The following is a 23,595-nucleotide window of genomic DNA, read 5'->3' on the forward strand; positions in this document are numbered from 1 at the left end:
TATGGCCTACGATAATTCAATTAGATTGGCATCATTCAAACAGAAAGGATTAAAATATGATAAGCCAGTATCTTCATGTTCTCATCTTCCCTGTCAACGGTTGTATTCAACCAACCACTTCTGTAATAACCGGATAGCAATGAGATCAGAAGTTTTGACAACCAGGACGAAAGACAAAAACCAGCCACTTCAAAGACTAGATAGCATAGAAAAGTTCTTGCTTCAGACATTTGCAGACACTGTTGGGTGGACTACAAGACATGGATAGCATATAAATGTTCTAGCTTCATAAGTTAAAATCCTTGAGGCAACTCTCATGACAGAATTGTCATTTAGAATCTTTCATGGTTTTCACCCGGTGTCTGAGTCAACCAACTACTGCAGTCTGGGAATAATTACACAGAGAAACAAACTCCATTTAGGCTAATGCCGTCTCTTTCGATCATCTTCATCTTCATCGTCAGAATCACCACTTTCACGAAAACGAGGATTCTTCTCCTGTGGAAATGAAACAAAGTTGGATTGCAAGATGAAGGTAAGACTTCAGCTTTGCTACATAGAAGAAAGCAAAGCTGCCAAAGCTTGTACATAACAGGAATTCCTAGGTTGTCTATCACTCTATCAGGTCTGGTTCCTCGTTCAGCAGGGCAGGCAAGAAATAAAGAGTCATAACTTCTAAATGTACCATTGCTTGGGTTCCAACTTGTTAAGGTTTGTGAGTCTGAGCTCCATAGTCTACTTATATAATTAAACAATTCCTACAAGTACTAGCACCATGGTAATTACCGGTCTAGACTCGTCATCAGTTCTTCGGGACTCATAGTCAGAGGTTCTCTTTGAGTTCTCTGGTGCACGGCGATCATCTTCCCTGTGCCGCTTGCGATGGTAATCTGTTCATTATGGTTTGTTTGTCAATCAGACATATAATCTCCACCAAAAGAACATATATGTGATTATGGGGAAATTCAGCAATTCGGTAACATCAAAATGAAGGATCTTTAACCCCCAAAAAAAAAAAAAAAATGGAAGGATCAGATATTAGAGCAAATTTAAGATGCTAAGAGATCACAATAAGCATGTGAGAAACGCTCTTTAAGCACAAATACCTCGACTCTGTCTGTGAGAACCCCCATGCCCATAGCCTCCTCCAAGTCTACCACCAACTGCAGGAACCAGAAGTTATTACTCACTGAAACAGAAACTTTGGCATACCTCAGAAGATCCTTGCCAATTTCTTGGCAATGCCTGCTGTTCAGTAGGGCATCATAAGACCATCTTTCTCATTGTCATTAAAAAACTAGTGAATAAACCCAATAATGACTTTTGACCAAAAAAATCCTTCAGGTAGGACTCAAATAGGATGGTGGGAGTTTGACCCTCTACTCTGCACCCTAACAAACATTCAACTTATAGAAAAAATAATAAGTCAGGTCACGAAACAGTAAACAGAGGAGGAAGGGTACAGAGCCATCAGATGAAAGAATATAAATTGTCCACTGATCAAGTCTAAAAACAACCTAAGTGATGCAGATAAGTTACTTAAAGGGCTTATTTTATTGGAAATAAGCCTTGGGTTGGGTTATGTAGATATGGGGCCTTTGATGCCATGGGTTGTCTCTGTAATAGGCTACTTTAATGAGCCTAAAATATGGGCAGAAAGTAGGAAAACGAAATTTACTTCATTAGTTTAGTTAGAGTCTTAGTCTTGATATGTTTGGTTGTTTTGTTTGAGTCCAACTACATGTTGGAGTCTTAAGTGTCTTTTAGGAGTCCTATTATGAGTCCAATTATGTTTTTTTATTTGGTGGACAAATAGCTTAAGTCCTAAGCTAAGTAGGTTTCCTTATAGTCTATTTTTGTTGTCATTTCAGTTTTCTAGTTAGTCGAGGTTTCCCAATAAGTTAAGGATTGGTTAGGCCTTTTCTTTTTAGTGTTTGAGTCTGTTTTGAGTCTTCTATAAAAGTTTGTAAAGGACTACAGCATTGGACACGAATTTGATTGAATGAAATTGTCTCTTGCTGTTTGCAAAGATTTGCTTAAGATAGGTTGTGTTCATCAGCTGTGAGAGCAAAGGGTGGGAGACCTAGGCTGATAGCCACTCCCCTACCCCCATTCTTTCCCTCCTCTATTTTTCTGTTTTATTTTTCTGTTTTTTCCTTGAATTTGAAATTTATTGAATTTACTATAGATCCTACCTGAGATTTGATCACTTGTGATTTGATCGTACATTTACTAAGTATGCAGTATGATAAAATTCTTTGAATGCCAACTAACTAGCCTTTGAAATCATGAATAATTAGCCCGAGTCCTGATATAACTAACCAGAATTAGTCAACCCATTGGAAAATTGAGCCCGAGTACCAAAGGAAAAAGAGGGGGGGATCTTTGGCTATGTCATGGAATCTGAAAAAACAAATTCGCTTCCATAAGCAAGCCTCACAAGAACCAATCTCCATGTTAGCCTCTCCATTGACAAGACAGACCCTATATTATTTTTCAGGTAAAAATGTCCATCTTATGTGAAAGGCTTTGACTCCATTGCCTTCACAAGACAATGCAGCACAGTTCAACTCTATGTAATCAGCACAGTTCACCACTGAACTGCTGCACACATATGCTAACTGGCTTCACCTCTTTTATTATTTTTTTTTTTTGGCTGAACTGTAACCTGAAAATATCCCATCATCCAACCTTTGAACCTCTAAGATATTTTGGGGTTAAGAACTGGTGGCTAAAATTTGACCCTGATCAGACTAGTGGGTTGACAGTTCTTGATAGTTAATAAATTGTGCTATATAGTTTCTATTCTGTCGATGTACTGTGGAATCTGACCAATGGATGATGCTGGTTTTTAGTTATTGTATACTAAATGTTGAATGGGGGGAGCTGACCAAGGTTTGATGTTGTTCTGTTGTATGGTTGTAAAGATATAGCTTTGTTTCTAATTCTAAAACCTAGTTTCTAAATTGGTTCATCTGTTCCTATATCCATATCCAACCATTGGATTGGAATCAAACTTTGAGGGATTGGCGTATTATGGGAGACCTAGTTTTGGTAGTAATTTGGGACTGCTCAGAGTTCTATTTTGGGAGTTATCGAAGATCTCCTAAGGCTGGTTTGATTTCCAATGCTTCAGCTTGTGGGTGGGATTCTGAAGTCTACTATGGTGTTAGATTGAATCCATTAGTACCGTAATTTTGAATCCTTCTGGGACACTATGCCTAAGAAAGATGATTTCAGTGATTATTGTCAATTATAACAACAGTTATCATAGTGCCAATGCCAGGTCAAGGCACTATGATGCCAAAGCACCCAAGACACATGCCACATTCCAGATGTGTTTCCTTCAACTTCTGGGTAACCATCAATTAAGGCAACTGGTTGCCATGGTCATCAAGGCCCGCCTTGTCACCAAGGAATCAACTTGAGAACTATGGTTATAATAGAGTGAATGAACATTTTATTTAGGCAACAATAAAACCATGTTAACCTTCATGGAATTACTCCAAGATTTTCATGTGTACCTAGCATGTAGCACAATGTGAACTGTAGACTAAAACCAAAAGCTTGAATAGAAAAAGCACCACAATGGTTTTTTCAGAGAGGGGGAGGGAAGATGAGTTGTACATGTCCTCCACAAAAGCAATAATGAGACATTCCGCTTCCATTAATAGTAATAAGTGAAAGGTATAGAAACTATCAGAGTACTTAACTACTTATAGGATTTAAAAGAATGGTGATCTGAGAAGTTATAACTTTCTTTTTAATGCCCCTCGTCTTATTCCCAAAAGTTCTTTAAGTCAAGGGTAAAAAAAATGTTTTCAAATAATTTGAAAATGACTAACCATTATGTCATTCTCAAGAGACGTCATCGACTTGCACACTTTTTGAGTATAGATGTCAAATGATAGGATTTTATCTCATCGAAAAAGAAGTGCATTATACTAAAGGGTAAAAAACTAAGTTCGTTTCACTAACTTTGGTTACAACAAGATTTCCCCTTAAAAAAGAATAAGCCGATATGCATGCACAAAATAGACTAGCAATTTAAAGATTATACTGATTCCAAAACTTACAATGAGATGGCATAACTTGCATAAAAGATCCCAGAGACCCTGTGCCATAATCTACTAGCTGCCTCTGTGCTTCCAGCTCTTTCTGAACCAATTTTCCATAACCACCTCTACGTGTAATCCGTCAAGGAAGCAGAAGGAACAAAATTCATAATATAACTAGGCGCTGAATTTAAAATTCATCCTTCCTCAGAAGCACCATAATTAACTGATTCTTGAAACACAAGTCACCAAAGTAAGCCAGGAGAAAACTAGCCAATGTAGATAAATAAAAGTGGGCAGGACAGGAGGAATTAGAAAAAACAGTCCTTGGCATTAAGACTTCAACTGCCACACCAAACAGCAAGACTTTTCACTTGCTTATAAACAGAACAAATACGAAATAATACTTATGAAATTATATAAAACATAATAATAATAATTGGACCCCTACAAGAAGGATCTCCACATGGTCTTTATTGACCTAGAAAAAGCATATGACAGAGTCCCCAGAGATTTAATCCAGCATGTCCTAGCGAAGAGAGAGGTGTCGAGTACATATGCAAATATAATTAAGGACATGTATGAGGGCGTAGTGACTAGTGTGAGATCTATGAGAGGTCCAGGCAAGAAATTCCTGATAACGATTGGGTTACATCAAATAATCCTTAAGCCCTTATCAGTTTGCGCTTATCATGAATGAGTTAACCAAGAGCATTCTAGACGAGGTCCCTTGGTGTTTGCTCTTCGCAAATGACATCATTTTAGTGGATGAGACTAAAGCAGGGATTAATGCTAAGTTGGAGGCTTGGAGCTATGGAGAGCAGCCTTGGATACAAGAGGTTTTAAGATTAGCAGATCAAAGACGGAGTATGCCATGTGTAACTTTAGCCACTCTATGATGGATAATGAAACGGTGAAAATTAAGGAGTGATTCCACAAAATGACTATTTTAGATATCTGGGGTCAATCATAAGTAAAGAGGGTGTCATAGAGGATGATGTTCTGTAGAGAATTAAAGTGGGATGGATTAAGTGGAGAGGTGCGTCTGGAGTTAAAGCTCAAGAGAAAATTATACAGGACTATTGTGCATTCAACTATGGTGTATGGGGCGGATTGTCGGGCAGTTAAGAGGAGTCATATGGAGAAGTTATGTGTAACTGAGATGAGGATGTTAAGATGAATGTGCAGGAAAACTAGGAAGGATAAACTCCATGAAAATCATTTGAGGTGGTATAGAATGAACATATTAGAGCTGGTATGGCCATGTTCAAAGGAGGTATGGAAAGAGCATATTAGAGCTGGAATGAGCATATTATAGCTAATTTGGTAGTTACCCCGATCAACGACAAACTCCGTGAAAATCGTTTGCGGTGGTATGGCCATTTTCAAAGGAGGCCTGAGGGTGCCCCAATAAGGAGTGACCGGATTCATATTGAAGGAGCCAAAAGCTAGGGGTAGGCCTAAAATGACCATAGGAGAAGTGGTGAGGAATGACATGCATAGTCGCGGTCTTATCCCAAGTATGACCTTGGATAGAGCCTATTGGAGGGCAAGGATCCATGTAGCTGACCCCATTTAGCTAAGATCTTCCTAACTTGATGGGTTGTGCCTCTTTCCTCCTATTCTCATCTTCCTACTCTCATCTCTCTTTTCCCATCTCTCATCCTTCCACCTCTTCCTCCCCCCTCTTTCTTTTCGGACTAGATCTATTTTGTTATGTTGTGATCCATGTAGCCGACCCCATCAAGAGGGATAAGGTTGAGTTTGTTGTTTGTTGTTTGTTGTTTGTAGTTTGTTGTTGTATAATATTAATAGGTAAAATTCAACGGTTCCATTCAAGGCCCATGAAGCTAACCTTGTTTACACAGCCCTAAATATCTGCTCCTTGGCAGCTCAATTTATGTTCAAATTTTGTGCCCATGCTGTTCACCTCAGCATCATAGTTGTCATGGCGCCTAGGCGGTGCCTTGGTGTCTCGGCGGAAAAAATAGACCATGGCAGTCCTACGATTTGCATCTCTCACAGTTGGCGGTCGCCACTGGATGCTAGGTGTCGATATGGCAACGCCATGGACGCCATGGCACGATTTATTCCCTAGGCGGTCGACTTTATGTGTTATTTTTTTTCTTTTTTTTTTTTACTAACAATATTTTGTTTATTATATAGCAGCGTAAAATTAAAACACCCGATGCCCGAAGAGACCAAAACCCTCGAAGCTCGAACTCTCGAAGAGACCAAAACCCTCGAAACCAGCAGCCACCGCCTACAACTTCTTCTTCTTCTCCTTCTCCGGTAGCAAGAGCAACCAAAACCCTCGAAGCCAACAGCCACCGCCTGCAACTTCTTCTTCTCCTTCTCCGGCAGCTAGAGCGACGTCTTCTCTTTCTCCGGCGACAACAGCGATGTCTTCTCTTCTCCTCCGGCAGCAAGAGCATTGTCTTCTCCTTCTCCGGCAACAAGAGCGACGTCTTCTCTTCTCCTTCTTCGGTAGCAACAGCGATGTCTTCTCCTTCTCCGGCAGCAACAGCGACGTCTTCTCCTTCTCCGGCAGCAAGAACGACAACAACCACAATACCACATCGCCTGCGACATCTTCTCCTCCGGCAGCAAGAGCGACATCTTCTCCTTCGGCAGCAAGAGCGACAACCAGGTAAGGGCCCCACCTGCAAGTAACTTCGATCTTTCTCCTCCTTCTGATCTTTTTTCTGCTCCAGTTCTTTTCTTTTATGCAGCTTACCTTCTATTCTCTTCTCCGGTTGGTTATTCTCTGCAACCTCTGCCCTCTGATTCTTTGAGTTTCGCTTTGATTTTTTCAGTTTCAGTACCTTCTATTATTTGTTTTTTGGTGGGTTGAAAGAAATGCAGCAATTATCATATGGGTTTAGATGGATTCATGTCCTTTTTCTGTTCTATGTTGTTTTACTTTTAGCCTTTTCGATATTTATAATATGTTTTCCTCTTTAGTTGTATAACTAGTTATCTACTATCTAGAGCTTGATCTGAAGGTGGGAAATCATATATTTTAAATTGCTGGAAAAAAAAATATAAGAACTTGACAATGGTCTTGGTTGTGTTAAGTGAAATGATTAAGTTGGATTTGTGAGTGTTTGACTGTTTTTTTTTTTTTTTTATGTTATCATGTTAATGTTATTGGTTAACACTTAACATACTTTGTTACTCTGTTTTGTAACTTGTAGGATAATAGGACTATAGGAGTTCATAATGGATGGTACTGTTGGTAGTAGTAGTGGGGGTGATAATATAAGCACGGCTGCATATGATCCATCCAAAGACCCAACCAGGAAGGCCAAATCAAATGACCCTGGGTGGAAGTATGGGTATTGGCCTGACCTTTCAGACAAGAACCTTGTTAAATGCACTCTTTGTGGAAAAAACCTCAAGTGTGAAATTAAAAGGTTAAAGCAACATTTGGTGGGTGGATATGGAAATGTTGCTAAGTGTACCAAGACAATTGTAGCGATTGCTACAGAGATGAATGCAGCTCTTATGCGTAATAAGAAGAAAATGATGCAAAATATTTTGGATGATGATGATGTTGATGTTGATGTTGATGTTGATGCTGGTGTTGGTGCTGGTGCTGGTGCTGGTGCTGGTTCTGGTGCTGGTGTGGATGTTGATATAGAAGTTGAAGGTCAAAGATAGTCTGGTAAGACTTCTTTTTCTACAACCTCTAGACTTATTCCTAGCTCTGGGACAACTGCTAAGAGAAAGAAAGTAGTCATTCAGCCACAAGTAAGGGGCCCCATGGATGTTCATGTTAGACGGACTCCTGAGCAAGTGGTTGCTGAGAGGCATCTTAAAGGTAGTACTCAGACTACTATAGAGAACCGGTTTAGATCAGCGAAAGAAAAAAAGAGAGTTGATAATCACATTGTTGACTGGGTTTATCAGTGTGGTATTCCATTCAATGCTCTTAAGTCAAGGAGGTTTGAGGTGATGGTGGAATCTATTGCACAGTACAGGTCAGGATATAAGCCCCCAAGTTATCATGAAGTGAGAGTGCCATTGTTAAAGGCATCAAAGGATAGAACTGCAGAGATGAAGAATAAATATGAAGAGTATTGGAAGCAGTATGGGTGCACTCTAATGACTGATGGGTGGACGGATAAAAGAGGAAGGCATTTAATTCATTTCCTCGTTAACTGTCCAGAGGGGACTTATTTTATGGAATCTATTAATGCATCTAGTATATCTCAAACTGCAGAGAAGTTGTTTGAATTGATTGACAACAAAGTTCAAGAAATTGGTGAGGACTATGTTGTGCAAGTTGTGTCAGATAATGCATCGGCTTATAGATTAGCCGGTACAATGCTGATGCAGAAGAGGACAAAGCTATATTGGACTCCCTGTGCAGCGCATTGCATTGACCTGATGTTGGAGGAAATAGGATTCTTTAAATCTAATAGGAATGTGATAAAGCAAAAAATGTAACCAACTTCATCTACAGGCACACGCATTCTTGATGCAATGAGGGCTAGAACAAATGGGAGGGATATGGTGAGGACAGCAGCTACTAGATTTGCAACTGCATTTCTGACACTTCAAAGCTTGTTAAAACATAAAGATGACTTAAGACATTTGTTTATTTCTGAATAATGGACTAGTTCTAATTTGGCAAAGACCAAGGCTGGAAAGAAAGTGGTTGAGACGGTGTTTGCTGTAGCATTTTGGAATGGTGTGGAAAATTGTCTTAGAGCTTCAAAGCCACTTCTTACTGTCATGAGGATTGTGGATGGTGATGAGAGGCCTTCTATGCCTGAGGTTCAATTTGCCATCGATGAGGCAAAAAAGAAAATAAAAGAAAATTTTGGGGATAAAGAAAGGCAATACAAGAAAGTGTTGGATATTGTTAACAAGCGTTGGGAGATTCAGATGGGGCGTCTTTTGTATGGAGCAGCACTATTTCTTAATCCTGGCAAATTTTTTTCTTATAAGGAAGGTGATGATGGTGGCTACCAAATTATATCTTCTCTACAGCTTGCATTTAATGAAGTCATTGAAAGAATGATACATGAACCAGCTTTACAAGACAAGATAAATACTCAAACCACTTTGTATAGATATTCTCGAGGTGGTTTTGCCTCGGATATGGCGATTAAATCACGGGCAACCATGAGTCCTAGTAAGTAGAGTACATTGTTTAGTTGTTTTGTTTATGTGATATAGTAAATATTAATCTAGCTATTTATATATATATATATATATTTTATAGTTACTTGGTGGGGTTCATTTGGAGGACATGCTTTTGAGCTTCTAAAGATTGCAAGACGTATTCTAGGGCTTTGTTGCTCCTCTTCTGGTTACGAGCGCAACTGGAGCACATTTGAGTTTGTAAGTAGCTGGGTATTACATCTATTTCATATTTTAGACTTTTTATTTTTGGAACAATAACTTTGTTTGTTGTTCTCCATTGTTTATGAATTCAGATTCATACCAAGAAGAGGAATAGGCTGAAACATCAACGTTTGAATGATCTAGTCTATGTTCAATGCAATTGCCGCCTAGAAGAAAGGTATCAACAAAGGCGTCTTGATAACAGAAATTATGATCCACTTGTGCTTGACGAACTGGATTGGAGTAGTGAGTGGATGATTGACGAGCAAATGGATGATGTAGTCCATCCCGATACTGATCTCACATGGGACATTGCTGGTAGAGCAATGGGGGCAACAATGGAGGGGCCCAATTGACCCAGGAGAGCTCAATCATCAACCTCTAGAGGAAATTTGTGCTACACACGCCGTGGTAGAGGGAGGGTTGTTGGGGAGTCATCAGAATCAGATGGGGAAGAAGATTTGGAAGAAGAGAATGATGTGAATGATGACTTGGATGACATACATAACTTTGGTGAAAATGCAAATGCTTCTAGTGGACAACAAAGGAATCTGCCATCTGCTGCTAATTTGTTGGATGATTATGATGATTAAGTTATTTGTGTTTTACTATTTGAGTGTTTGGATTTATGTATTGACTTTAAACTTTAAACTTGAACTTTGAACTTGGATGATTAGTTAAGTTTTCTTTTTTTATTTTCTGTTGAGTTCATTTGCTATCAAGCTTCATTGCGTCAGTAAGTCATTAATAGCTTAACAGGTTAGCCACTTATCTTATCATTTGATCTATTCTTAGGTTTCCAAATATATATCTCTGATTCATATATGATATATTAACATATATATCTTTTACTTTGTTTAGGTTGCTCGCTCACTTCCAATCATTGCTTTCAAGCTTCAGTCACAGGTTAGCCTTTTACTTTTTACTTTTGTGTGATGTACATGTTGATTTTTTATGACTTGATGAGTGATGAATTGATGTATAACTGTATAAGTCAAAAATTTATGTTGATTTTTGATGACATGATATGACTATGTTGATTTTTTGATGATTTGATGTTACTGAATGTTTGTTTTATATGTTATAGGGTATATATTCTAGGCTTGTATAGGGAAAATAAAAAAAGTAGCATATTAAATAATTTTAGAAAATAGAAAAAATAAAAAATGACACACGGGCAATTTGACCGCCATAGCAACGCCAAAACGGGCGATTCATCGCCAAATCGGTTAGCCACCCCTCCACCGCCTTGGATCGATTTGACGTCGTGACAACTATGCTCAGCATTTAGTCATTTGGTACTCCAAACATATCAGGTCATGTGGTGATATAAAGCTTTGGAAATGGTTGAAAAATAAATTCTAAGTGTGGCTTCATGGATGAAAATAGAAGGGGAATAATTCAATATGGACATAAAATTGACATGGAGATGCAGAGGAAGGCCTACTTATCCAGTAGTCTGATTGGAGAGATAAGACCATCTTGTGGCCTAAACAGGTGGACTGTTAGCAAAAGTCTGCCTTCATCGGACCGTCAGTGATAGTCTCCCTAATATACATAATCTTGACAAAATATAATTAGATATGATCAATCCAACCCAAGCAAGCCTAGCCAGTCAAATATACTGCGAACCCTAAAAGAGAAGAAAAATCCTTAAAGCAAGGTTTAAAGTATCAGTATGTATCATATCGATACACTATTTTTAAAAATGAAGTGTATCCTAACGTATCAATACGATACGCAATGATACACACTATAGGTCCTTAGTAGCGTTGACAAAGAAGAACAGCCGGTTAAAAGACAGCGAATCTTTTTTTTTATATCTTTTATTTATTTTTTTTTTTAACATATAGGCCAGCTTGACAAGCTACCCTTCCTCTTGATCTGAGGTGCGAAGAGAAACATCTCTTTTTTATGACTTCCACTTCTCTTGGTTCACGGTTTGAGTCTCCATTCACTGATTGGCCCGATAACGGTGACAGTGTTTGGTTCCAGTATTGGGTCTCGCTCTTTGGACTTCGGTCTACCGGACCTTGTACTTAAGATACATATCTATAGAACCCACTTCTCTTTAAAACAAAAGCATGTTCTTCTCGCCGCCAATACTGAAGTTTCCAAAATTTAAAGCACATATGCACAATCGATCTCTCTTTCATTTCTTGGACTTGGGGCTTTGAATCATTCATAGAAAACTATTCAAAATCTACAATCAAACTGATGTTTAAAGGATTGAAGCATAAAAAATCTATTGAAGCTAAACATAGCACAAAACCAGCAAGTTGACAAAACTTGATTTTTCCGACAAATCTTTGTTTTACTTCTGTTTTTTGCTATGTTTGAGTAGATTTAGGTAAAACAAAATACAACATTGCATCAATTTGTTCATAGATTTTAAAATTTCCCTGAAAGTCAACAATAGACTATTACTGCATGTAAAAAACTTCATCTTTTATAACAATTTATGCATTTGTCTCTCAATATGTTCTCCATTTTAGTGTTTATGCATGATACATGTTATATACTTATATATTGCTTATTTATACTGTTTTTATGCAAAAGTGTATTTTCATACGTATCTTATCCATCTCTATGTGTATCTTTGGTGTATCTTCCGTATCTTTGATACGATATGACACACTCCAATACGTCTCTTAAAATTACCCAACCGATATGACGATTGATACCAATACTTTAATACTTGCCTTAAAGACCATTTAGCTGTCCACACTCCCCCAAAGAGGGAGGAGGGCCAAATGTAGGAGGGGGAGGGGGAGAGGGAGAGGAGGGAGACCAGATCCAAGAATGCATGTTGCATAACAATGAGCCCAATCAATGTTTTGCCACATCATGTTTTCCAACTCTCTATACCCTTTTTCATGGAAATCCAAAAAATCTTAGAAAAACAAATTAACAGTCAAACTATCAAAGAATCCTTCGAATGGAATGATCCAACTGCAGAAAGGCCCTACAGGTGTCCTTCACTTACTTGTGTGAGCCCCCCGCCTGCTCACGCTCCTTACCAACAACCCGGTGCTTCGCCGGAATACACCATAGGTTGGTCCAACAACCATATAAATATATATTCCTTACACAGCCTAAAGCCAAATCCAAGCAATTCAACAATTGTTCAAAGCAGCGTAAATGAAAACTACCATAAGTAGTAAACTTTTTCTAGTAAAAATGTTGAAATTAGGATCTAGAGAAAATATTCCATCATGAAAGGATTTACAAAATCTTAAAATAGTAAAAGACTTGTCCCCAAAAAAAGCCTATACAACCATAGTGAAATATATGGAATCACATAAATTCTGAAGGTAATAAGTTTGTCGATTCAAGCTTAAATTTCTCCTCTTTTTTTTTTTTTTTCCTCTCTTGCAGATCCACCTTTGCAATTGCAGCACTTATTTGGGTGCATTGCAGTCGCAATGAAGATTTGTCACACCAATATGCACCTAGAAGTACACCATTGTTATTTGAGTGGTTACTGTATTTATAATCTCAAGTGTAGACCAATGAATTCCTCTTGTCCATCATAAATTGGTGCTCAAGTCCATATTTTTTCTCTCTAAATGCAACAAAAAAAAAATCATGTCTCAAATCTGGCAGATGAAGAAACCGCAGAAACTAGTAAGGAAAACGAAATGCACAATGCAGATACAAGTGTACCAGAAGACAAATAAGGTCCAACTTCTTCCCTTTCACACAGAAATTTTTCATAACAAATAAATACACAGGATCTTAGACCAAGGCAGTTTGAAATAATAATTTATAAATTTCAAAAGGATATCAGGATCATAGTCAGTGCGATACTCATCCCGCACCTGTGCCAAAAAAGAATCCAAGTAAATATAAATAGCTTCACAGGCAATGGCAGCCAAAGTCAATAGCAACAAACCTGCCCACCACTCCGACCACGGCCCCATTGCCTTCCTTCTTGGAACCCCCAATCGAAATCCGCACGAATAAGGCGATCATCAAGAATTGTCCCACTTATGTACTTTACAGCATCCTCAGTATCATCTCTAGAGTAATATCTGATCCGCATACAGTTATATAACAATCATAGAAGGTATCAATTTTCAGGATTCATGGGTTGCTCAGTGAAATTTGTGGAAAAAATGAAATCACAAACAGTTGCATTTCTCAACCAAATGGTCCTTTTACAAAAATGTCAAAAACCAAGTTTCAGAAACTGGAAATTTGGCAGAGAGAGAGAGAGAGAGAGCGAGCAAAAAAACTACCTATACTAGAGTAGTAATGCATGATTCAAGAATTAATAGCACAAAATTCACCATTTATTGTCATATTACAAGCCTAAAATATAAAAGAAATTTGAAATTTGGTGAACACATATACACAAGTTCTTATATGTCAAATAAGCCAGCTACTGTGTCCATGGTGTGCTAGTAAGCACAAAGAGCAGTTGGAAATTAAAAATTTTAAAAATAAATTGAGAAAACATAGAGGCAGCAAATGGACTCAAAATATCAATCACTTTACAAATTGATCAAGCACTTCAACAGAATATTATTGAGATAAAACGTAAATAAAATTACCAAACTAGATCAATAACCATTTCCACGGGACTATAAGGATCAGAACACAAATTAATGATACCTTGACCATATCAGCCTACCGTTTTCTGTAGCCCCCTTTTCACCCTTTTCAAACAATTACTGCTTCTCAATGTCCCACAATCCACGTCTTCATACATGATGTGGCCATTCAGCGGTTGCCAGTTGCCACGTGCCACCCTATGCAAATTTGATTATTACAAACCATGATCGATATTTTTATCCATCAATTTATACCATATTAAATCCTTCATTCTTAAGGGACCAGTCAAAAACCCAAATAAAAGCACTGGGGGAATGAGCACCATTAGTTCCCACAAGAGTCTCATAGAGTAACATATCAGAAATTCACCTCTATTAAATGCCTCCGTCAAAGTTAAAGTATACTGTCTATTCTTCAAAAGTGATGTGCAATACTTGATTCTCTATCCAAGACCAAGGATCCAACAGAAAGATGGTAACCACACAATCTCTTTTTCTTCTTTCAAAGAAACAATCAACAGAATCCTTTTATCACTGCCATTCATAAGCATGGACAGACCTCTCAAATCTTAAAAATCCCACAGCATATTGATCAAGGTGTCGCCTAGGCGATAAGGTGGTCCAGCCTGGACAGGCGCCTTGGTTGCCTAGGCAACAAGGTGTCGCCTTATTTTTTTCCGTCCTCCCTCACCTTGGGTTACCTTACACCTTGATAACCTTGTCCACAGCGATCATCTTACCATAATCTAAACCTTTAACTACACATTTCTGTGCATGCACACGCACAATCTTCCAAACCAGAGAACATCATGGGGATAAATGAACCTTCCACACAAACATAACCTTCCAAACCCCCACACCATAGAATAATGAAAACTTCCTCAGTCATAACCTCCAACCCTCATCCAAATTCAAAGCCTCAATCCATCACCACCCTAAAACTACCAGGAATCCTAAGCTCTACTCCCCTGAAAATAAGACATCAATATACATCACTTTCCAGTTCCAATGATTGGTTGACCAAATAACTCATTTTCTATGCTTTTTCTTTTTCAGTTATATACTGCTGAAACTGTTCCAATCCTGAGCTCAAACATTTAATCTCCACAGGGTAAGGAGGATGAACATGCTCATCCCTAAATACTATGTCATCCCCTACCAGGGTTGATAAAACTAAAAAATAAATTTTCTTACCAAGGAATTTTATTTTAGAGGGTGGACCTCGGGGCAACAGTAAGGTTGCTTCATTGCAACCTAGTGGTCAAAGACTTAAGTCAGGAAACAGCCTCTCCGCGATGCAGGGGTAAGGCTGAGTACATTGTGACCCTCTGATGTAGATCCACACTTTGGAAGGACCTACCACATAAAGAAAGGCCCAGCCAAAAGGGGCCCATCGATCCACACCTAAGTCCATTCAAGTGGACAAATTAGTTGTTAGAATGAGGGTCCATTGGGCCCATCGATTCTAGCTATAGGGATTTAATTAATTGTGCCCACCGATTGTAATGTCCTATTTGGACTATTAGTTAGTCAATCCTACTCCATGTTGGAGTTGTAGCCTTAGCCTATTTCAAGTCCTAGTTGTACTAGGAGTGTCTAGTCCTATTTGGAAACTAGCTCCTAGTTATAGTTTGATTGTTATTCTGCCCTCTATAAATAGAGAAGCTTCTATACTCATAATTCACATATTTGAATAAACAAAGATTGCAGTCAATTGCTTTTAAACAGCCAAGATAGCTGTGGGTGAGATGACCGGGCTGAGATAGCGACCCCACCCACAATTCGCTTGGTTCTTGATATTTTATTTGCTTCAGCTCATTGATAATTGCTTGTTGTTCGTGTTCACTGCTACTGTAAAACATTAAGAGTTCAGATCTGTCCAAGCATTCCAGCATCAGAATCAACTCAACAGATTTCTCCCCCTTGAAGCCTGTGATCTCTCTCCTAGGTCCGAAAATCAAGAATGTGAGTATCTCCATACCATCCGTCCAAAGTTCCTCAAATTTTTAGGTTTTTATACCCTTTTTAGGGGCTGCCTGGACCCAAATTGCAGCTCATTCTGAGCTCCACAGCAGCCGCCGCCCCGCCCTCTAGATTACCCTGTGCAGAAGATTTTCTCTCTCCTGCCGATTGCCTCTCTTTTGGGTTTATTTCTTGGTTGGGTTGCCATACTTCTTGTGTGGGTTGTCTCGGGGTTTTGTTCCTTTGTTTCTAAAGTCTTTTTTTTTTGTAATTTGGGGGTTGCTAGTTGTATTGTTTGGGGTTATACATTGTGGGGGTTAGCTTATTGTAATCTACTCCTGCATTACCCTCCCCAGACCCTGCAATGGCAAGAGCCTCGTGCACAGGGTATGCCCTTTGCTAATGGATTTTCTTGTCCCCAATAGAAAAGTGGGTGAAAGACTAACAGAGTAACAGGTAACTTGTCAATCGAAGTTGTACTCTCTTTATACCGCAACAAGTTTCCTGTCCAATTTTTATATTTTGCTTTTTTTGCACTTTTTTTCTTTGGTGAATAGTGAATGCATTAAAAGAAGGGGGCAGGAAAAATATAGCCCCAAAGGGGAAGTTACAAACCCAACAAGGGATACAAAAATCCCATAAAGGGTCCCAAAACAAAGGCCCATTAAGGCCTACATCTCATGCCCAATTGGATAACACTCAAAATCCCACATGGGATAATTGACAAGAACCAAAAGCCCAAATCAAAGAAGTGGGGCAATTTGGACAATTCCAGATAGAGTTCCACCAAACCACACCCAACTTTTCTCCACACATCAAACTCCTAGCTCGGCCAAGCATTGATGACAGTCGCAGAGGGGCGCTAGCTTTGCAGAGGGCAGAGGCGAGACGGCTCCCAAATGAGCATAGTTGACAGCCTTGCGGCATGCTGGCCCTGCAAGTGGCTGGCCTTGAGGGCACCGGCAGAACAAACAAAGCAATAAACACCGATCTGGGAAGAGACGGAGAGACCGGCGAATCCAGATCTGGGCAGTGATTTGGCCACCGGAAAGTTTCACATGAACTGGGCAGCGGCACAGGGATGGCCGGCTGCAGGTAAAGAGTGGAGAACTTGGTGACAACAAGGTCCAGATTTAATCTGCGGCAAAGCCAGCGGCACAACGTCACTCCAAATCTGAGCAGCAGCTCAAGAACTCACCAGATCTGAGGCTTGACGGAAAGGAATCCCAAGGGAGTCAGCGAGGGTGGAGCCCGACTTCCTGATCATGTGAAACAAAGAAGGAAAGAGAAGAGATAGGGAGAGAGGGAAAGGGAGAAGAAGAAAAGAAAGAGGAGAAGGAAGAAGACAGTGGAGGGTGAGAGGGAGAGGATGAGAGGAGGCAGTGTGAGAGAGGGGGGGGAAGCAGCCCAGCCTCGGCAGCAGAAACTTGGAAAACCTTCTGTGGGTAGGGCGTAAGAGAGGGGAGGCTGGGTACACTCGGCGTGCCTGTGACAATTTCTTAATCAAAATGGTTTTTTTTTTTTTTTTTTTTATCTGAACTATCATGATAGTAAGAAGCTAAAAATTCAACATGAATTCACAAATCAAATTATACTGAGGTGTCAAGGTAGTATTTCTTTTCATTTATCCAATTGTTTTTTTTTTTCTTTTTTTCACAAAGAACTAAATCTTTCATGAAATAATGTCGATATATTTGTATAGCTAGAAGTCAGATTGGTAAGAGTGCCACAATTAGGTCATATTTCACTACTCAAGTATATCATCACTTAGATTTATTAATCTATCTGGAATGTCCACATTGCTAGACAAACACATGATTCTTTGAACGCAATCCTTTGCAATACTAAAGGGCACAACATATATGCCTAGGATATCACACAACTGCAATGGATTCTCATATAGCACTGAAGTTCTTTCTACAGAAATCAATGTCTGTGCTGACAAATCATCAAACAGAGAGCTCTGATGGTACAGTTGGAATATAATCCATGCAAGAATCACCATTCAAAAAAATTTAAGAATTGCATCGAGAGACAGAGCCTTACAGAACAAAGCAGAAGCCACAAGGGGTTTTGGTGTTCTTATCCAAACCCATGATGATTTTTTTAATCTCGCCAGCTCGGGAGAACAGTTCATAAACTTGCTCCTCTGTAGTGTAGAAGGACATATTCCCAACATAAGCAGTTGTCGAGGTTTGTAGTGCATGTTCAAAATCTTCCTGTGAACCCGGAAATCTTCTATCTCGATATGCTGAAAGCTTGCTGGGATCCTAAAATTGAAACCATATAAGTTATTGAAGGGTAGTATGGGATCCTAAAATTGAAACCATATAAGTTATTGAAGGGTAGTATGGGATCCTAAAATTGAAACCATATAAGTTATTGAAGGGTAGTAATAACCAAAAAACAAAAAAAGAGAGACTAGATAAAGCAGTATAGGAAGAAGCAATTCCATAAGAAACAGGCCGGAGCCAGACCATTTGTGCCTCGGGATCAACAGTCTGGTTTCCAGGCATCCAGTCCAAATGGTCCAGCTCATTATGTGGCAAGAAATTCAGAATTTATATGAGACGCTCTTTCTGGATCAGGCTGTCCACTCTGAAAGTTCAACAGTCCGACCAGACAGTCTCAACCAAGTCAAATAGTTTTATCCAATCATCAACTGTCCAAACAGTCTGAACATGGTCAAATCATTTGGCCTCACATTTACGAGAATACTTAAGAGGAATGTCTGTATACTGGCTGGTCAACAAAAATTAAAATTTAAAAGGAACTGTAATGGAGTTAAAAACAGTAAAACAGCAAGTAGTTAAACCCCAACCATAAGTAGAGCCATAGGGTAAGATTCCAGCAGGACAAAGGGTTCGATGGCTATAGACTCGAGTTGTGTCGGTCTATGGCAGAAGAACGATATCACCAAATAAGGTGGTGATCTAACAGTGGACTACAATAGAGAGAATAAAAATAGGAACTTAGGAAATTCAGATTTAGTAACTAACAGGTACTCACAAACTACAAGGCAGATCAGTGGTCAACTGATGGCTGAATTGAGAATTATGAGTAAAATCTGAAATTAGAAATTAAAACCTGAGATTAGAAACTCACAAAGAGAGAATTATCTGACCAGTGGATGAAAGTCAATTTCTGGTTGATAGGACCCCAGTGGTTGAAAAAACTCCTAAATAACTTAGTAATATGCCGGAAAGATTAGAAGTTACAAGGAGTAACAGTTGCAGCAGGAGAACTTCAGAACTTGGTAACCGCAGGTCTTGAACAGACAAGGGACAGATCTAGTTCAACTTCAGTTCAATCCTCTTGTGAGAGTGGTAGCAGTCAAGTGTCTCTGTGGAGCATCTTACCATGGCAGCAATCATCAAACAGGATGATGGGTATTTTGTAGAAAACCAAAGAGCAGAATAGAAGGTAGAAAGAAGAGAGAAGAAGAGGGGGATATGACAAAGGCCTCTCAGCAAAGCCTTGGTCAGTATCTCACTACCCCAACAGGCATCTCACTTCACAACTGTATCTCGCAGCACACAAAGGCAAAGGCCAATATTCTTTCATTATCAAAATCGTTAGAATGGCACATAGCTTTACACTTGCTTATTTGGATGCAGCCTATTTCTAGAAAATAGAAACAAACTAAAAGCAACTAATAGGAACCTTCCATTGCAGAAAGAGATGTTTCCTTTTTACATAAGCAAACTTGGAAATAGAAAGTTCCCAATCTGAAAAGATAGAAACTAATCCCTATTTTCGTGTAGGCCTTAAGTCCTTCCTATTTGGGCTTATAGAACAGACCCATTATAATAGAATACTCAAAATCGCTTAGCCCATGACCCATATAACCTATTAGGGACTTAAAGTTCCAACTTATTGAACCACAGGCTCAATTTGTCTCAAAAAACTAAACCAAACTCAAATCCAACAATTATTCTTTTGCTTCCACGAGATATGATCTGCATCAATTCTACCGAGTCCTAACTTGGAAAAAAACTCCACCTCGAGTTTTAGAAAGTCGAGGAATTGGCTTTGTGTGACGCATGTCGTATTTAAGCACATAACAGAATTCTAGCACTCATAAAATCTGGGAATGTAGTTTTCAAGACATGGGACTTTCTCTTCAAAGAACTTTGGTGGCATGACGACCTCTATGAGCTCAACCTTTGAATTAGTATCAACCGTGAATGTCATATTCATAGAAACCTCAATTTTGGGAGCCTTTCATCAAAAACTTGAGGCACAATCTCCACACAATCAAGAACAGCATTATGAAGTTTTCTTATGGAGTGTTAATTTAGGACAGGTTTGGGAACCCTATTACAAGTCTTACCTTTGTTGTCCCGCTGCCTCCTTGCTGTTAATTGATGAATCCCCATCGTGTTTGAGGCTATAATTTAAGATAAATATGGGAAAATTAGGACTGGTAGAAAAGGAATAGGAGAGAGGAAGAGGGTGGTAGCATAAGAGGGGAAATTAGGGAAGAGAGAGGGGGCTTGGCTTCACAAGATCTTAGATTCACTATCCTTCATTCCTTCATTGTCTTCCCATCATGAGTATAAAAGGACTTATAACAGTACACACACACACACACACACACACACACAAAACAGTTATTTCCTAAAATAACTACCCATTTAACTACATATTAAACCTCTAAACAGTTATTTCCTAAAACAACTAGGCATATAACTACAACATAATAATAACACAACAACAAAATAATATAGTTTGGCCCAAATAAAAGTACGACAAAGTAATAAATGAACTACACATAATGTGGCTGCATATGGTCTTGAATAGAGCAGATTGGAGGGCTAGGATTCAGGTAGAGGACCTCCTTTAGCTGTGTTCTACTTCGTTAATGTTATCACTAATTTGTTTCCTTTAAGTCCTACTGTTCTTCTTCCTTGGCTTCACTTGGATCCATGTAGCCAACCCCTTTAAGTTGGCTGTATATGTTTGCATCTCCTCTAGTAAGTCCTAAATCCTGGATAATGTCCTCATCAAGTGTTCTAGACTGCTACCTCATCTTCCACTATTGCAGTTTTATCTGCTTTGATTTTTTCAACATAGACTTCTTCAGTAGAATCTTCCAGAGATCTTCCATCTTTGCACTTCAAGCACTGTCTTTTCTTTATCATCACAGTTCACTATGATCATTTCAGCTTTATCTTCAACTTCAGGATCTTTTTCGTAGATCAATGCTGTCCCAATTTCCTTTGGAAGTGCAAATTTGAGTTTAGCCTTCGCCTTAAAATTGTGGGTGTCAGACTTCAACACTCTTTGACTTGAGAACTGAACTTTATAGACGACTGCTTCAAGTTCTCTTCAACTTTAAGTGCCTTTTGGTGGTAATCTTGTCGAAGGAAGAATTTTCTTTGGATTATTCTGATAGTTGCTTTTCTTCAATTCATGGTTCATCTCTTCCCAAGTCCTAGGCTCATCTTCTAAGTTTGAGCCTCTCTTCATGGAATCTTCCCTATTCTTTAACATGATCAATCAATTGCAAGTAAATAAAACCAAGTTTCCGATCCTCTATCAAGCTTCATCACTCAAAATATTCTTCTAAAGAATCTAACCAATCAAGATAGGCATGGGTCCATCTATCCAGCAAAGTAAGGAACTTTTGGCTTCACCTTCTTTGAAGTAATATCAGTCTTAGGAAGTGCATAATATGTAGGTGCAAAATCAATATGCTGCACCATCCTTGTCAAGCATTCAGTCAACTGTTTCAACATATCAATCACTTGGATATTAGAATCATGGGGTTTGGTTTGACGTGCTAGGATTACCATCAACCTTAGCTCTAACATGAAATTAACGGGGTTGAACTCACTAAAACAGAAAGTACTTAAACACTTAAAACCCCACACACAAGCAGAACCATTGGGCAAGATTCCAGCAGTACAAAAGGTTCGACAGATTTAGACTCAAGGCTTAGATCAAGCCGATATTCTGGCCAGGTGTAGATCTATGGAAGAAGAACAATATCTCCAAATAAGGTGAAAATCCAATGGTGGCATTGGTAGTTACAATAGAGAATAAAAATAGGAACTTAGGGAATTCAGGTTTATTAACTACCAGGTTCTCACAAACTACAAGTCAGGTCACCTTCAAAGTTGGACTGGTTGTAGAGACTAGGCAATGGAGCTAACTCTCCAAGTATCATGGTCAACTGAGGTCTGGATTGAGATTTATGAGTAAAATCTAGAACCTTAAATTAGAAACCCACAGAGATACAATGATCTGACCAGTGGATGGAAATCAATTTCTGGTTGATAGAATGATTCCAATGGTTGAAGAAAACTCCCAAATAACATAGTGTTCTACAGGACAGACTAGGAGTTACAAGGAATCACAGTTGCACCAGGAGAACTTCAGAAATTAGTAACTGCAGGGCTTGAAATAATTGGTACAAACTTAACTCCCATTGTAACCAAAATAACTTCTGGGTACAAAATTCATGGATTTTGAATAATGAGGTGATGACCTTACCATTTCTGTGACCTTTCAGAATACCCCCCCCCAATCATTCTTGCTCAGTGTTACATAAATCTTCCTTTTTAAATAATTTTGATTACTTATCAAAACGAAACAACTGTAATTAAGCACTCATGAAAATCCTAGCACATGAACAACAACAACAACATCCAAAACCTTATCCCAACTTAATGGGGTCGGCAAAATCTTAGCATATGAACAGTTCCCAAAAAGATTATCTCTAATAATGTATCATGAGTCAACAAAAATTAGCTTCCTACTTCAACTCGGCACATCATTACGACAACAAGAACAACTTGGTACAATTTAGAAGCACAGGCTCAGTAAGTGCCCAACCTCACAGGTAAGCATCCAAGGCCCACCAAGTCAAGTGTTTGCAACACCAGATCGAACTCTTCAAAGTCCAAACACATTTTCCCTTGGGAACATCCAAATCAAGAGTAACCAAAGCTTGTCCCAAGATAAAGTTCGTAGCATACTCTGCTAGTATTTGAAATTCAAAGTGCACACAGGTCTTATAGTCTCCCTCCCCACCCCCACCCCCACCCCCACCACACCACGGAAAATAAAAAAATAAAAAAACCAAAAAAATAGGGTCCTTACAGAAACCCACCAGGCTTATGCAGAGAAAACAAGTATGCTGTTGGTTTGTTCGTACCTTAAACAAAGAAGCCATTTTTCCTTGATTGCCACTAACGCATCCAATTAAAGTGTCTGGGAAAGAAGAATTAGCTCCGCAGTGTATCTATCTGCACTGAGAAGATCTTGTCATGAAGAGATTATGGTACAAAGTACATTCTAGAATAGCGATAATCAAACCGAGGAGGTCGGGAGGGAAAGAGAGAAAGGTTGCATCCTCAGATTTCAGGTTTGATTTTCTTCTTTCTACTTCCCGTCCCTGCGAAGGTGGAAGAAAGTCTGTAGGAAGAGTGCCGGCAGCAAGGGTTTTCCAAAATTCCGCTTCCTATACTGTCCGATGGTTCAAAATCCCAAGTTACACTCGAACCCGACCGGCCGATCCGAACATGAAACCCTAAGTTGGTTCAACCGTTAGGAATTTGTAAACAACGAGGAAAAAATTCCTTTGGTGGATCATATGGTGAAAGTGAAACAAGCACTAAGATAAGGAATTTTCTTAAATAAAAATTCAAATTCGTTAAAAA

The 23,595-nt window shown here is 39.0% G+C and overlaps 1 protein-coding gene across 1 annotated transcript; it reads right to left on the reverse strand.

Annotated features, from left to right (window-relative positions):
• On the reverse strand, positions 1-23,391 carry LOC122061138 (nuclear cap-binding protein subunit 2). Its single transcript, XM_042624337.1, has 8 exons — positions 23,091-23,391; positions 17,975-18,198; positions 13,306-13,444; positions 13,198-13,231; positions 4,077-4,187; positions 1,107-1,163; positions 787-890; positions 1-498 (listed from the first exon to the last, which is right to left on the reverse strand). The coding sequence occupies exons 1-8, from the start codon at positions 23,106-23,108 to the stop codon at positions 424-426; spliced, it is 762 nt and encodes a 253-aa protein (XP_042480271.1). The 5' UTR covers positions 23,109-23,391; the 3' UTR covers positions 1-423.
• Positions 23,392-23,595: the final 204 nt, after the last annotated feature.

The sequence above is a fragment of the Macadamia integrifolia genome, chromosome 14 (genome assembly GCF_013358625.1).
Source record: "Macadamia integrifolia cultivar HAES 741 chromosome 14, SCU_Mint_v3, whole genome shotgun sequence".
Taxonomy (NCBI): domain Eukaryota; kingdom Viridiplantae; phylum Streptophyta; class Magnoliopsida; order Proteales; family Proteaceae; genus Macadamia; species Macadamia integrifolia.

What these genes read in the sequence shown, in the direction of transcription:
- LOC122061138 (XM_042624337.1), bottom strand. An exon ending in GTGGTCGGAGTGGTGGGCAG is followed by an intron (nt 13,232 to 13,305) that starts GTTTGTTGCTAT and finishes TTTTTGGCACAG; the next exon opens with GTGCGGGATGAGTATCGCAC. An exon ending in TTCTCACAGACAGAGTCGAG is followed by an intron (nt 891 to 1,106) that starts GTATTTGTGCTT and finishes CATAATGAACAG; the next exon opens with ATTACCATCGCAAGCGGCAC.